Here is a 15,389-nt window from a genome sequence, read left to right on the forward strand (position 1 = left end):
TTTTTTTGAACTAAGGTACCTCGTGTACTGTTTTGCATAGGTTGTAATTGTTGAAATATATGGCTAAGTGTTAGATAAGCCAGAAACAACAGTTACTAATCCATCTGTAAGCAAAAGCTGTCCTTTACTTTCCCATTTCTTTCCATTAAATTTGTCATTCCTTCTGTCAGAAAAACACTCTTTGCTCTCACACTACCCATTAGGACCGAAGTTATTTTGGCTAATATGTGAAGATTTAGAAATTTGGAGGACTAAAAGTATGGGTACTATACATTCATGAAGTAGAGCATCCTTCGAAAAGTTTTCTATTCAGTAGCAGGTTGGGTGTAGCTATTTTCTGTTTAGAACCTGTAAAAGGTAAAAGTATACCTGGTCAAATACTATGTTTTTGGTATTAATTCCTCAGATAAACTTCTAGACTTCATTGTAATTTGGCCTGTAAAAGTTATGTATTCCTATTGTGAAGGAAATGTGCTTATGTGTCAGTACTGTATCATTTGTGTTTTAATACACTTCATTGCTTAACGTTAAAAGTTTTATGGCTTTGATTTTCTCTTAGAAATATTTCCAGTAAAGCCTGTTTGCTGTTGTTGAATTAGATGGCTTGCTTTCGTTTGACATGATTTTAAGAGGCTTGAATAATCAGAAGAAATCTGTGATTTGAAATGTGTACTGTATTTTTATGCAAATAATATGCATCTACGTTTGTTTGCTAACCGCTCTCCCCCCCACAAAGTATTTTCATAAGCACCACTGTGCCAAGTATTTTTTTACATGGTACTCTAAAAAAAAAAAGCGCATTTATGAAAATACCTCGTGGTGGGAGGGTACGGTTGGCAAACAAACATAGAGGGCACGTGCTGTTTGCATAAAAATACAGTATTCGTTATACTGAAAATAATTTTGAAAACATGAAAAGGAAAAACCAAATAGAAAAAACAGCCGTGCTTACTAAAATTGTTTTATTTTTTATAAAACAGACAGAAAGTTCACAGTTAAATGTCAAGATAAGTGGCATGGAAATAAAATCAAGTGGAAAAAGAGATTCCCTTTTGGCACAGAAAAAGGATACAAAAGAAAATATGAAACCACCAACCAAAGTATGTTTTTCCAAAGTGTGTCTATTAGAACTTTTTAAATGAAAGTCTTCAGTAGCTTGAGAGCATGCGGCTTTCAATTGGATGGAAAAAATGTAAAAGGCTAAATAAAAGATGGGATTGCAAAGGAATAGTAGAGCTTGGTCTAGAAAGACTATTAGGATAGCATGAAAATCTAGAAGCCTCAAGATATTCCTTTATAGTTAAGGTAAGTTTGTGTAATAGAAGCATCCATTAAGTGTAGTTATTATGGATGGCAGCTCCCTTGAAGTGGGTTGAGAGTAGGTTTGAATAACAAACATAGGTAGCATATGAGGAGAAACATTTGAAAACTCTTGTTAAGAATAGAATGAGAAATGTCTGTATAAAACATTTGTTTTAACCTCAGTCTAAAACTAAAGAGCCCTGGTGGTGCAGTGGTTAAGCACTCAGCTGCTAACCAAAAGGTCAGCAGTTCAAACCCACCAGCCACTCCACAGGAAAAAGATGTGCTTCCATAAAAATTTACAGCCTTGGAAACCCTATGGGCAGTTCTAGTCTGTCTTACAGGGTCACGATGAGTCAGAATCAACTCAACAGCACACAACACCAAAGCTAAATGTCTTGCTAGTTGCTAGTTAATCTATTTTCAGACAAAGTTGTCGTTAATTGCCATCAAGTTGGCTTTGACTCATGGTGACCCCGTGTATAACAAAACATAACATTGCCCAGCCCTGCACCATTTTCACTATCAATGGTATGTTTGAGTCCATTGTTGCAGCCACTGTGTATTCTGAGTGCCTTCCAACCTAAGGGGCTCATCTTCCAACACTGTTATCGTACAGTAGTCTGTTGTGACCCATAGGGTTTTTTATTGGCTAAGTTTTGGAAGTAGACCACAAGGCCTTTCTAGTCTAAGTCTGGAAGCTCCGCTAAAAGCGGTCCATGATGCATGACCTTGCTGGTATAGCTTCCACATCATAGCAACACACAAACCACTACAGTGCGACAGACTGACAGACGAGTGGTGGCAAACAACAATAGATTCTGTCTTCAACCTCCAATAAGGGGTGTTTTGGAATCATGACACCAAGCCCTGGGGAAATAACAGTATTAAAGGAGAATGTTACTTTTAAAAGTAATACTCTTTTGGCCACTTTGAAATGGAATGAAAACAACGTTAATTGCACTGAAAATTTATAAAGAAAACATAGTACTAAAGTTGATATACAGGGTGTATTACTTAACTAGGCAAATTATGTTGTAACTTGAGAGTTGTAGATATTCTCTCCTGCTGCCAAACTAGTTAAATTGACTTCTCTGTGTTGCCCTAAAAAAACATATGTCCATGCTTTGTAGGTAAGCACAGACTTGCGTGCTTTTTTCAAGAAGTCTGGTTTTGTTTGTTTCCTGATTGTGTATTAGAGACCGAAAGAAAACTGAGGGGACATTGTACTATTTGTTGTTAACCGATAATACATTGCAAAGGCTTAGACCTCAAACATCCAAGTCAACACTGAAAAACTATATCAGTTGCTAAGAGAAATTGAAGTTTTGGAAAATAATTGAGATTCAAATGTATATTTACTTTTTCTTAATCTGCAGTCGAAACGGGAATCTTTATCTACAAAAATAAAGAATGAAATTCTTTTGGAAGAAGAAAAGTCTACGGACTTTGTGTTTATACCTCCAGAAGGAAAAGAAGCAAAGGAAAGAATACTAACTGAACATCAGAAGGAAGTACTCAAAACAAAGAGGTTTACAGACCTTTTATTTTGAATTGAGTGTTCGGTATTCACACTTAGATATCATGCAGCAAACTATAACTTTGCGTTTAGAATTAAGGTATTGTGTATACTAAAGATGTGCCACACGTAACTGCATATCACAGTGTATAAGGCTACCTAGTAAAGTACCAAACATTTCTAAACTGAATTCCTTTAACTGGTTTTAGGGGAGTTGAGGGGGTAGTAGGGAAAATATTTTCATCAAAAATCTGGAAAATAAACATCCAAGTCTTGGTTTTATACTGTTTTAAAAAGGCAAATTGATGGTAAAAATATTTGATGTCTAATGTAAGAATAGCCAGATTTTGAAAGTTACTTATCTATAAAATTTTTTCTAGGGGCGATATTCCTGCCATGTATAATAATCTGGATGTTTCACAAGATACCTTATTTTCTCAGTATAGTCAGGAAGAGTCTATGTAAGTATGGAAGCTGTTGAATTTTTCATAACTGGTTTTCTGGTTTTTAGGTAATGAAAAATAATATTCTAATGTATACAATTACTTATTTCAGGGAAATTCCTACTCTAACTGCAAAACCACAGGAAGATTCCAAGATGAGGATTAAGGTATACTTAATATATTGGATTTTTGTAATCACCCTTTCATTATGGAATTACTTAAACTATTGAAAGATTGTTGGTCTTTGTCTTACAAATTTTTAGATGTATTATATAATCACTTACCTCCCTCTAGCATATTTTAACAGAATTTTGTATGTGTTTGCGTATACACACACATACATAATTAAATTTATTTGGCTTTTATTGCATATTTCCAGTTAAGGACATAAATTAGTGGGTATCTGCCAATACTGTTGGAGTATTTGCAGTGTATTAAAAGTCATTGATTGCCTTCTGAATTAAAGTTTTACATTAAAATTTCCAGAAAGACAGATTTGTTTGCTGGTTCATCTATATATACATTTTTCTGCAGGAGGAGCAAATGGAGAGTGGTGTCATTGTTTCTCAAGATGTCATGGAAAACTGTGGTGTGGATGAACATCTAGAAAAGGCTTCTCTTTCAAATAAGGAGTGTGGTTCTGTTGAGGAAACCAGTCCAGAAATATTGAGCAAAAATAATGATTCCAGAAAAAAATCTTTAATTTCATCAAAGAAAACTTCAACTGAACGTGCATCTAGTACAGACAACACTTCTGGTGTCATCAGTAGCTCAGTTTCTGATGCCACTGTTTCTGGAACTCCTCCTCAGCCAACAAGCCGAAGGCAAACCTTTATTACCTTGGAAAAGTTCGATGGTTCAGAAAATAGGCCTTTTAGCCCATCTCCTTTGAATAATATGTCATCAACCATTTCAATGAAAAATAACCAGGAAAGCATGAGTAAAGCAGATATCCCATCCAAAACAAAGAAAAGACAAGTGACTGTTTCAAAGTCTGACTCTGAAAAAATAGTGAATGGAATTAAGAGGTTAGGTCGAAGATTGAGTAAAGCTGAACAAACAGGGAATAAAAGGTCTAAACCTTTACTGAGACCTGAACAGGAGAAAAATACTCAGGAATTTATTGATGGCATGTTAGCCTTAGGAAATAACCCACCTGGTTTGCTTAATCAAACAGACTGTGTTTCAGACAATCAGGCTTGTCTTCCCGAATCTACAATGGAATGTGAAGATACTAAGCTTAAACCAACAGTAGAAAATGCTGTAGTATTGGAAAATAGTGTAGAGGAGAAAAATGTAGGAATTAATTTGGAATCAAAAGAAAATACACCCCCAGCAATAATACCAGCAGATCAAATGGTAAATGAGGATAGTCAGGTTCCGCTAACTCCAAGTCAGAAAACCCTTAGACGGTCTCTAAGACGACGTTCAGAAATAGCAGAATCTATCCCTGATAGCCAAGATAAGGAAAATAATCACCAAAAAAAGGAGAGACGTAAGGAAGAAGAAAAGATACCTCAGAAGAGTCCAGTACATGAAAGAGATGATGTGTTACCAAAGCAGCAGCTGATTTCTGAACAAAATGTACAAGAAAATTTAATTGACAAAGGAAATAATTTATGTGAGAAGACTTTTGGGGAAGCCAGCACTAACACTGAAATTGACCAAAGTAGAAGAAAGCCAGACCTTGAGAATATTAAGTCTGAAGGAGATGGTGTCCAGGACACTGGAGATAAATCCTCTGAGAAACCAGTAAGGGGACGAACACGGTATCAAACAAGAAGAGCATCCCAAGGTTTGCTTTCCAGCATTGAAAATTCAGAATCTGATAGTTCCGAGGCAAAAGAAGAAGGTTCTAGAAAGAAGAGGCCTGGAAAATGGAAGAACAAAAGCAGTGACAGTGTTGACAATGAAGATCAAGAAGAGAAAGTGGTAAAACAGGAATGTATAAAAGTTGAAAATCAGACACAAGTTAATAAAATAAGTTGTGAAATAGACGTATCCAAGACTTCTGATAAAAAAGATGAAAGTAGTACTGTAACTCTTCAGGATTCTACAAGCGCTTCCGATTTGTTAGAAGTTGACAGTGTACCAGATACACCTGAGGGAAAGAGTAAAACTAATAGAGGTGCGGAAGATTCCTTTACAAGTCCACCTGTGCCAGAGTCAAATCTAAGGACTAGAAATGCTAATAAAAGATTGCATAAGCGAGATTCTTCCGAAAGTATCAACGTGGGAGAGACCTCAAAAACAGGGACGTCAGACCTTTCTTTGCTTTCTGAAAAAACTCTCCAAACACTTGAATGCCAACACAAGAGAAGTAGGAGGGTGAGGAGATCAAAAGGTTGTGATTGCTGCGGAGAAAAATCACAGCCTCAGGAAAAGCCATCCATTGGGTTAAAGAACACAGAAAATTACGATATAAAGATAAGCGAAACAAAGACAGATTTGCAAACACCGGTAACTGTGTCAGAGACTTCTAAAGCGAATCTGTATTCAGAAGTAAAACTTTCAGATGAGCATCATAGTGTGAGTTTTCATTTGGGCCTGAAGGAGAATGATACTATTAATGATTCATCAATTGTATTAGAAACTGAGTTGAAAGAAAGTACTATTCAAGAATCCCTTCCTTCTGAAATAGTTAAAGAAACTTGTGGCTTGCATTCCAGTGAAGCAGTATCTCTTGAAAGTCAAGAGTCATCTAATAAAAAATTTGAAACAGTTGCTCCATGTTTAGGTGATTCCAAGGAAGAAGTTTCACAGAAAAATTCTCCTTTGGAGATTAAAGAAGAGAAACCAGGAACTACCTCTAAAAAGAAACCAAGTCTAGAGAACATCGTTAATGTTGAAGCAAATGTACGTAAACTAAAAGAATCTAATTTAGAAGAAATAGAAGTTATGGAATTGAATCTAGAAAGTAATAAATCTGAAGCTACCTTCTCTGAGCAAGAGAATGCCCAAACTGATATTTCTGAAAAAGAGGCAGCAGAAGAAAAGAATGGAGGAAGTGATGAATCTGAAGCAGATGCAGCTGAAGAACTGAAGGCTAAAGATGTGGCAGCTGAGGAATTTAATTCAGGATATAGCCATTCTGATACTACCACACCTGTAAAAGAGAGTGCTCAAGCTGAGACTTGTGAACGAACAGCAGCTGGGGAACCAGATGAAGGAAGTGATAAATCCGGTCCACGCTCAGGTAAAACAGTGAATGTTGAAATGGAAAATTGTGAAGAAGCAGTAGTTGGTGAAGTGAATACTGAAACTGATCGTTTCAGTGAAACAGAGGCTGGAAATATGACTCCCAAAACCACTAAGCCTGAAGAAGCTAAAACAGAGAGATTAAATGCAGAAATTGACAGTTTTGTTCCTGACGCACTTGAAATGAACACTGAAGAAGGAAGGATTGGCTCTAATAAAGCTGAAACAAATACTGAACTTAATAAATCTGAAGAAACAGAATTAGATGACAGTCACATGCTAGTGGACAATGATGATGAAACACTAGCAACTCACCATACTTCAGAGAAAGTGGAGGAGCCCCCACAATCTCTAACATCTGAAACAGCTATCTCTGAGCTGGTAACGGAAGAGAATTTATCTCCTCAAAAATTAAGGGAACTTGATCCATGTCTTGTGTCAGCAAATGACAGTCCTAGTGGCATGCAGACACGCTGTGTCTGGTCTCCTTTGGCTTCTCCATCCACCAGCATTTTAAAGAGAGGGCAAAAAAGACCGCAGGAAGATGAGATCCCATCACCTATGAACAAGGTAGGGGGAATGAGGCTGAATATTAATGGGCCTATGTTTAGTTGGAATATTTTTGCCATGCAGTAATACCTGATGAACGATGTTTTGATTCGTTACCGCACCAACTACGAAAAAGGGCAGACAGAAGGAAGAGATTGAGAAAAGGAGGCTGAGCCTCTGTAGGTATTTCTTCATTTTTATGACAAGCTAGGGACCCTTCTGCATCTGTGCACATTATTCAGCTTTGGCAAAATTAACAAAGATCTCATTTGTGATGTTCTCCTCTGCTCCTCGTACCATAACATCATATGAGGGAGGCAAACTCAGAGCTGATTCTGCTTGCCAGCGGTAAAGCAAGTTTGTGGTTAGGTGCCATCAAGTCACTTCTGACTCATAGCGACCCCGTGTACAACAGAATGGAGCATTGGCTGGGCCTGTGCCATCCTCAGGATCGTCGCTGTGTTTGAGCCCATTGCTGTAGCCCCTGTGTCAGTCCATTTTGTTGAGGGTCGTCATCTTTTTCGCTGACCATGTACACCTTAACAAGCCTGATGTCATTCTCCAGGGACTGATCCTTCCTGGTATCATGTCCAAAATACGCGAGACAAAGTCTCGTCATCCTTGATTCTAAGGAGCATTCTGGCTGTACTTGCTCCAAGACCAATTTGTTCTTTTGGCAGTCCATGGTGTAGTCAATATTCTTCGCCAACACCATAATTCAGAAGCGTCAGTTCTTCTTCTTTGGTCTTCTTTATTCATTGCACAGCTTTCACATGCATATGAGGCTATTGAAAATGCCATGGAGTGAGTCAGGCACACCGTAGTCTTCAAGGTGACATCTTTGCTTTTTAACATTTTAAAGAGGTCTTTTTCAAAAAACGTTTGCCCAATGTAGTGCGTCATTTGATTTCTTGACTGCGGCTTCCTTGGGTGTTGATTGTGAAATCCTTAACGTCAGTCTTGTCTCCATTTATCATAATGTTGCTCATTGGTCCAGTTGTGAGGATTTTTGTTTTCTTTATGTTGAGGTATAATCCATACCAAAGGCTGTGGTCTGATCTTCATCGGTAAGCGCTTCTAGTCCTCTTTACTTTCAGCAAGCAAGATTGTGTCATCTGTATAATGCAAGTTGTTAACGAGTCTTCCTCCAATCCTGTTGCCCCTTTCTTCTTTATATAGTCTTCATATAGTCCAGCTTCTCGGATTATTTGCTCAGCACACAGATGGAATAATTATTATGAAAGGATACAACCCTGACGCACACCTTCCTGACTTTCAACCACGCAGTGTCCCCTTGTTCTGTTCAAATGACTGCCTCTTGATCTGTGCATAGGTTCCTCGTGAGTACAATTAAGTGTTCTGGAGTTGCTTTTCTCTGCAGTGCCGTCCATAATTTGTTATGATCCACACAGTTGAATGCCTTTGCATAGTCAGTAAAACAGGTGAACATCTTTTTGGTATTATCTGCTTTCAGACAGGATCCATCTGACAGCAGCCGTATATCCCTTGTTCCACACCCTCTTCTGAATCGGCTTGAATATCTGGCAGTTTCCTGTCAGTGTACTGCAGCAACATCTTTTGAATAATCTTCAGCAAAATTTTGCTTGCATGTGATACTAATGATATTACTTGATAATTTCTACATTCGGTTGGATCACCTTTCTTTGGAATAAGCATAAATAGGGATATCTTCAGTCAGTTGGCCAGGGAGTTGTCTTCCCAATTTCTTGGCGTAGACAAACGAGCACTTGCAGCACCGCATCTGTTGTTGAAACATCTCACTTGGTATTCCATCAATTCCTGGAGCCTTGTTTTTTTGCATGTTTTCAGTGCGGCTTCGACTTCCTCAGTACCATTGGTTCTTGATCGTATGCTGCCTCCTGGAATGATTGAACGTTGATCAGTTCTTTTTTGTATAGTGACTCCATTCTTTCCACCTTTTTTTGATGCTTCCTGTGTTGCTCAATATTTTGGTCATAGAATCCTTCACTATTGCAGGTCAAGGCTTGAATTTTTTCTTCAGTTCTTTCACTTTGAGAAATGCCAAGCATGTTCTTCCTTTTTGGTTTTCTAACTCCAGGCCTTTGTACATGTCTTGACGATACTTTGTCTTCTCGAGCCAGCCTTTAAAATCTTGTGTTTAGCTCTTTTACTTTATCATTTCTTCCGTTTGCTTTAGGTACTTGGCATCTAAAAGCAAGTTTCAGAGTCTCTTCTGACGTCCATTTTCGTCTTGTCTTTCTTTGCTTTTTAATGACCTTTGCTTTCTTCATGTGTGATGTGTTTCCACATCTTGGTTTTGGCCATTAGTGCTCATTACATCAAATCTCTTCTTGACATGGTCTCTCAATTCAGTTGGGATAAAGCAGGTTTAGCTAGCAGTTACTGGGTGCTGGGGCCGTGTGCTGTGTGTTTCACGTAAGCGTTTATATAAATGCTTCCCTATTCCCAGACCTTGTCTAACTACAAAGAAGAATCTCCCTAGGTTGTGCCTTCATCAGTTTCTAGATGTGATTTCACTTATAGTTATTTTGTTTATATTTTCATCTCCTGCATTAAACTATAGCTCCTTTACATTTAGGAAACATGGATGGTCTGTGTACCTGCTGTAGCTCCTGACCCTATACCTTGCACACATTGGTTAAATGAATAAAAAAGGAAAAGTTGCATGTGTGTACATAGCACAACTTGTACTCTCCTTAAAGTAGAACTGAGAGCTTCTGAAAAGGTATATTGTTGCCATTCCTTCACTTAATTTGAAATTGGACTTTTAAAGATTGGTCCATTTGGGAAGGCTTTTAATGTCTTGAGTTCTGTTTTGCTTTTTTTCAGAGCCTTTTAGTTAAAAAAAAAAAAAACCATCTTTAATAGGCCATAGAAGTCCTTGAAAAGTTTATAAAGATAGAATGACTTGGGAATGATTTCTTTAGTATACTTGAGATTGTTAATATAAGTTAACTAATCATTTTTTGTTTGATAATGGCTCATATTTAATATTAATATTAACAAGACAGCATATTGGAGTTTTTTCTATTGCAGGTGTGTAGAATTTGCCTACTCTTTTGGAGTCAAGACCAGGAGACCTATAAATACACATTTAGTGGTGTAAGGGTGCCTTATTATATATTTGTGTCAAATTAGCTGAATGAGTGAACATACCATAGGAGTTCAGAAGAGGCCGAGATGACTTCAGACTGGGGCCATGAAAGACAAAAGTTGCTGCCCAGTTGCTGTGACTCTGCTGGTGTCCTCAGAGTTCAGCACAGAGAGGAGATAAACCAGAGGCCAGCTGTACTGTTTTTACTTCTTTTACCTTATTCTTTCCAGGCGGTGTAGTAAGCACATAAGGTTTTTAGAAATGAATTATACAAGCGCATCTTCCATATGCAGTTTCACAAAGTTTCTACTGCTGTTCCTTATTCCTAATCTTTGGTACTGTATTTTGCAGGGACAGTTTAGAAGAAAGATAATTGGCATGAGCTGTGGTGTTGAGCAGTATTCACTGAAAACAGTCACTAGAAAGAACTGTACTTGCTGCAGTTGGTAACTAGTGAAATAAAATTAAGTTTCTAAACCTATATTGTATTTTTAGGTAGCCTCATAATGAGAATTTGTAGTGTTACTTTAAAAAAATACATAAACTTTAGTTTTTTTAATTAAAAAAAATCCTGTATTTTCAGGTTCGCCGTGTGTCCTTCGCAGATCCAATATACCAAGCAGGACTGGCAGATGATATTGATAGGCGATGCTCTATTGTTAGGTCCTATTGTTCTTCAAATAGTTCTCCCATAGTAAAAAGTGTTAAAACTTCACCAACTGCACAATCTAAGGTAAGCCATAGGCTTTAAAATGCACATATATGTACAGCGACACACATAATTGGGCGTGAGTGATTTGTCTTAAAAGTAACTAAGAAACAAAATTTCCTTGGTTTGACTATATTATCTTTTGTTTGCTACATGGTAAACAGATATGAGACTTGGTGGTAAGAGAGGCAGTGATAATCCAGCAAGTAATAGATTAGGCAGTAGTTTATTCCATTCATTTACATTTTCTGAAATTTTGCAGAAATTATTACAGTCTAAGTTGTGAACATTAAGTTGTAAAATTGTAGTTATCTAGGGTTCTGAGTGAGTTTTTTTTCTCTCCTATCTAGCGTAATACCACTTCAGCCAAAGGATTTCTGTCCCCAGGATCACGTAGCCCTAAATTTAAGAGCTCAAAGAAGTGTTTAGTAAGAAGTGCTTTAGTTTTCATGTAACTTTATTTTTTCATGTTCACTCAGGTGATCTCTGTTTAACAGTTTTACAAATTTATTCTAAGATTACAGAAATGGCTAAAGAATCTATGCCATGCCCAACAGAAAGTGTTTACCCAGCTTTGGTGAACTGTATGGCGCCAGTTGACATCATTTTACCTCAGATTACATCGAACATGTGGTAAGCAGTTATTTAGGCTTCTGGTTTATACTGCAGGATGCCGCCTATTTCAGAGAAATACTTGAATGCTTAAGATTCTCATATTTAAGATTGACTGACATGGCACTCCTCCCTCACACATTTTATTTTAGAAATAATGCATCCTGGAAGGTGGACCAGATAGGGGAATAAGAGAATCATTTATCATAATACAGTAATAGCTAAGATTATTATGTGCTTACTCTTTGTCAGGTGCTGTGCTGGACTCTTTACATATATTAGCTTGTTTAATCCTAATATAAATCCTGTAAGGAGTATAATTATTATTTAAAATGAAGCTTTCAAAGGTCAGCCCACGTAAGTTACACAGCTGATAAGTGATAGTATATGTGAACCATGAGGCTTTACTAGTTGTACTCAGACAGCCTGATGCTAGCAATCTATAATCTGTAACTCTCAATTCTGTTGCTTTAGTCATATAGCTTTGCCAGCTGTCATGCACTGAGTGGCATGGCCCTTAGTATGAATTGTACTAAGAATTGCAAACCAATAATACACATCAGGTTCAAATTTTGTTTTAATTATACATTTGCTTGTCCTACGTGCAGGCTTAGGTGGGTCTGTATAAATAAATTCAGTTATGATTGTGCTTAAACAGGGAAATTCAATTAGATTAAAAAAATTAAAAGAAAAAAACACTCACAAATGGAATATAAATAAAATATCTTTTGTATAATAACACTTTTCCTTTTTCTCTCATTCTCTATTTAAGGGCAAGAGGTCTGGGACAACTCATTAGAGCCAAAAATATAAAAACAATTGGTGATTTGAGTACTCTTACAGCAACTGAAATAAAAACTCTTCCTATCCGTTCTCCAAAGGTGTCCAATGTAAAAAAGGCTCTCAGAATATATCATGAGCAACAGGTAAAAATTATCGGCAAAGATATTAATTACAGTTTTATAAATAAATAGAACAGTTACAAAAGTTTATATTTAAATGTCTTGCATTTTTATAGTCCCTTTTCTTCTCCCAGTCAAACGTAACTTTTTTTAAAGGTCACTTTATAATTCCACAAAGAAATTTGTTCGTTTTATTTGGTCCTGTTTTTAGCACTTCAGGTAAATCTTTAAATTGTCTTTATTCTTTAAATTCTCTTCTACCTTCTGTCTTTAATTTACAAAAATCTTACAAATTTGTAGGTCACCGTATTTCGATTTTAATGTCTAGCACCTTTGTGACTTATTTTTCTTATTGGTCTTCCTACCAGTTTTTTGCATGTAAATGTTTTGGATCATGGATATTTTTCAAAATACTGATGAAAGCCTAGGTTCTTCCCTATAAAAATACATACAGAAAATTTGTATATAATTTCGTAAGGATTCACAAACTCTCCTGAAACCCATTCAAAGACTCTGTATCCATTGACAGTATGAAAATTTGTAAATAAATGAAAAATAGCGTATGTTAAGAACAAAAATCAGTGTTCTATGTTAGAATTTCTCAAACTAGAAAATGCCAACTCCTGAAAGACCTCTGCTGCGTTATTGAAAACCCTAAATTTTGTATTTTAATTGTGTGATCTTTTAACAATATTTGTTAACCAGTTACTCAAAAAAAAAAAAAAAAAATTTTTTTTTTTTTTTTTTTTGGTAATTTTCAGTCTCATGGACCAGGAGTTTAGTTTCTGAAGTGTTTTCTCAGTCAGTGGTCCATGAGCCCTGAGAAGATCTGTGAGAGTGGTCTGCCTGAATTTTCCTTTCTCAAGTTCCTGAACGTAATTTTTCTTGGCTTCCATGTCTGTGTTTTCAGAGAAATCCACTAGGAAATACTGAAAATTTCTAATCATCTCTTTGAGAAAATACTTTTTAATGCTATTTTTTGTTTCGTAAGTATAATGTAGTTTAAGTATATTAGCTAAGAAATTATCCTGTGATGGGTTGTGGAATATATTATGCTAAAATCTTTTCCAGTGTTAGTACTGTTAGTCGTATTTTTAACTTTAACCTTGTCTTTTTTAATTTTTACTGGCCTGTATATACAATCAAGGTGAAGTCTCGTGGACTAGAAGACATTCCGGTTTTTGATATTTCAGAAAAAACTTTAAATGGAATAGAAAATAAATCTCCCTCTTCTGATGAAGAAAAACTTGCCTCAGGTATGGGGGATAATTATATTTAGATCAGCTGACTTATCTGAAGAGATAGTTTGTTACTGTGCTTTTGATGTTAATTTTAATTTAACTTGAAGCATGGCTTATTAATTCAAGCATTATTCAAGTGTGTAAAATTTGACCTCACGTGTGTCTAGTTGTTTGTCTCTACTTTGTCAACTTCTACTTCATCACAGTCTCAAGTAAGAATGTAAACTATACGCTGCGTTCCATTTATGCTGTTAATTAAAAAAAAGTTTATTCTAGAGCCATGGAGGGTGGATGAAATCCTGAAATTATTGCCCTGAGATAACCTGTAAACCTTAAACCAGAAATATCCACTGAAGTCTTCTTAAAACCAAAGAGTAATTTAGCTTAACAAAATAAGGTCAGACTTGAGCATTATGCTCTAAGAACTATATAGGATCAAATTGACAACAGCAACTGGAAAAATAAGATAGGAATGCGGTAGGGGAAAAAGTGGGTTTATGTTAATGAGGGAGGAACAACTCAAAAGGAGGGTGAGAACGGTTGGAACAAATGGAAAAATGTCATCAGTGTCACTAAATTGTATGTGTAGGAACTGTTGAGTTGGTGTTATGTTTTGCTGTGTGTAGTCTCAACAACAACAAAATAAGCACAATTTAGAAAGAAAAAGTAGTAGTTTGGTCATTTCTTTAATGGCACAGAGTGAGCTATGCTAGAGTTTTTTGTCCCCTGTTTCTTGAGCACAAAGGTACTTTAGCCTCCTGTCTAAATTTGAAACTTTAGGAACTTATATTAATTTTTCATATATAATATTTTATAGTATAGGAGTGCTTTTTTCATAGTGCTTAGAATAAATTCATAAATGGAAAAAGTAATCTCAAAAATACTGTAATTATTTGCTTTAGTTTAAAATAAAATTTCAAAGGAAGTATATACAATTTAATCTTTATCTGTTGATATAGATTTGATTGTCCTTTTTTCTTTTAGATTTGGTTGATCCTGTTGCTTTAGAAACTCCAGTGTCTAAAAATCTTGTGGCCCAGATAAGTGCACTTGCTCTACAACTGAATTCAGAAGATCTCCATAATTATTCAGGAAGCCAACTATTTGAAATGCATGAGAAACTTGGTAGTATGGCAAACTCTATAATAAGAAATCTACAGTCACGTTGGAAGTCACCAGTCCATGAAGATTCTACTTAGTATTCTAAGGGAAAATTGAAGTTCTTTTAACATCATGAGTTTTTTTGATTGATAAAACAAGCTCTGAAATGTAGCACAGTTAGAGAGAGAAGAAACTGAATGTTTGCAAAGTCGGTAACGTTTCAAACCCTGAGGCCAATGACTTATTATGTAAGTTCAATTTTGTAAGTTTGTTAATACAAGATCACTTTTTTCTCCATATAAGATATTTTCTTGGCTGCTATGCATAGTTTTTCAAGAAATTTAAATATATTACTGAGATGTGAAAACAAAAACTAGGAACAAAAGCATATGTTTCATTTCAGACTTTCTTAAACTCACACATATTCTGATGAAACATTTATTGTAAAATACCTTATTTTAAGTAAGTAAAATTTTTGTTTGAATTTTTTGCCAAACTTATAAAAGGTGTTCAGAATTCATTTTTCTATTCGTAGTTGTTGTGCCTGAAGCTTAAGAAAATTGTTCTTGGTAAAACACTTCAGATGAGATGTAAGGGTTGGACTGTTTTCCACAGCTCTTAACTGTATTTGCACAACGTTCAAGAAACATGCCAAAAGTCTTAATGTTTGGAGTTAAAATACTAATGCAGAATTTACTAAGATTTCATTCATTTGC

General features: G+C 36.0%; 1 protein-coding gene across 6 annotated transcripts in view; it reads left to right on the forward strand.

Annotated features, from left to right (window-relative positions):
- RIF1 (replication timing regulatory factor 1) overlaps window positions 1-15,389 on the forward strand; it is a 60,653-nt gene that overhangs the window by 38,387 nt on the left and 6,877 nt on the right. For 4 of the 6 annotated variants that reach the window (XM_049887183.1, XM_049887182.1, XM_049887180.1 and 1 more), the window contains exons 26-36: window positions 981-1,100; window positions 2,682-2,833; window positions 3,202-3,282; window positions 3,377-3,431; window positions 3,799-7,032; window positions 10,692-10,841; window positions 11,168-11,245; window positions 11,335-11,450; window positions 12,202-12,355; window positions 13,479-13,587; window positions 14,557-15,303. In XM_049887183.1, the coding sequence (XP_049743140.1) occupies window positions 981-1,100; window positions 2,682-2,833; window positions 3,202-3,282; window positions 3,377-3,431; window positions 3,799-7,032; window positions 10,692-10,841; window positions 11,168-11,245; window positions 11,335-11,450; window positions 12,202-12,355; window positions 13,479-13,587; window positions 14,557-14,771 (4,464 nt within the window). In that variant the 3' untranslated portion in view covers window positions 14,772-15,303. Of the gene's footprint in view, window positions 1-980; window positions 1,101-2,681; window positions 2,834-3,201; window positions 3,283-3,376; window positions 3,432-3,798; window positions 7,033-10,691; window positions 10,842-11,167; window positions 11,246-11,334; window positions 11,451-12,201; window positions 12,356-13,478; window positions 13,588-14,556; window positions 15,304-15,389 lie in introns of those variants that run through there. The other 2 variants (XR_007517830.1, XM_049887184.1) reach the window with 2 other exon arrangements.

The sequence above is a fragment of the Elephas maximus genome, chromosome 6, assembly GCF_024166365.1.
Source record: "Elephas maximus indicus isolate mEleMax1 chromosome 6, mEleMax1 primary haplotype, whole genome shotgun sequence".
Lineage (NCBI taxonomy): Eukaryota > Metazoa > Chordata > Mammalia > Proboscidea > Elephantidae > Elephas > Elephas maximus.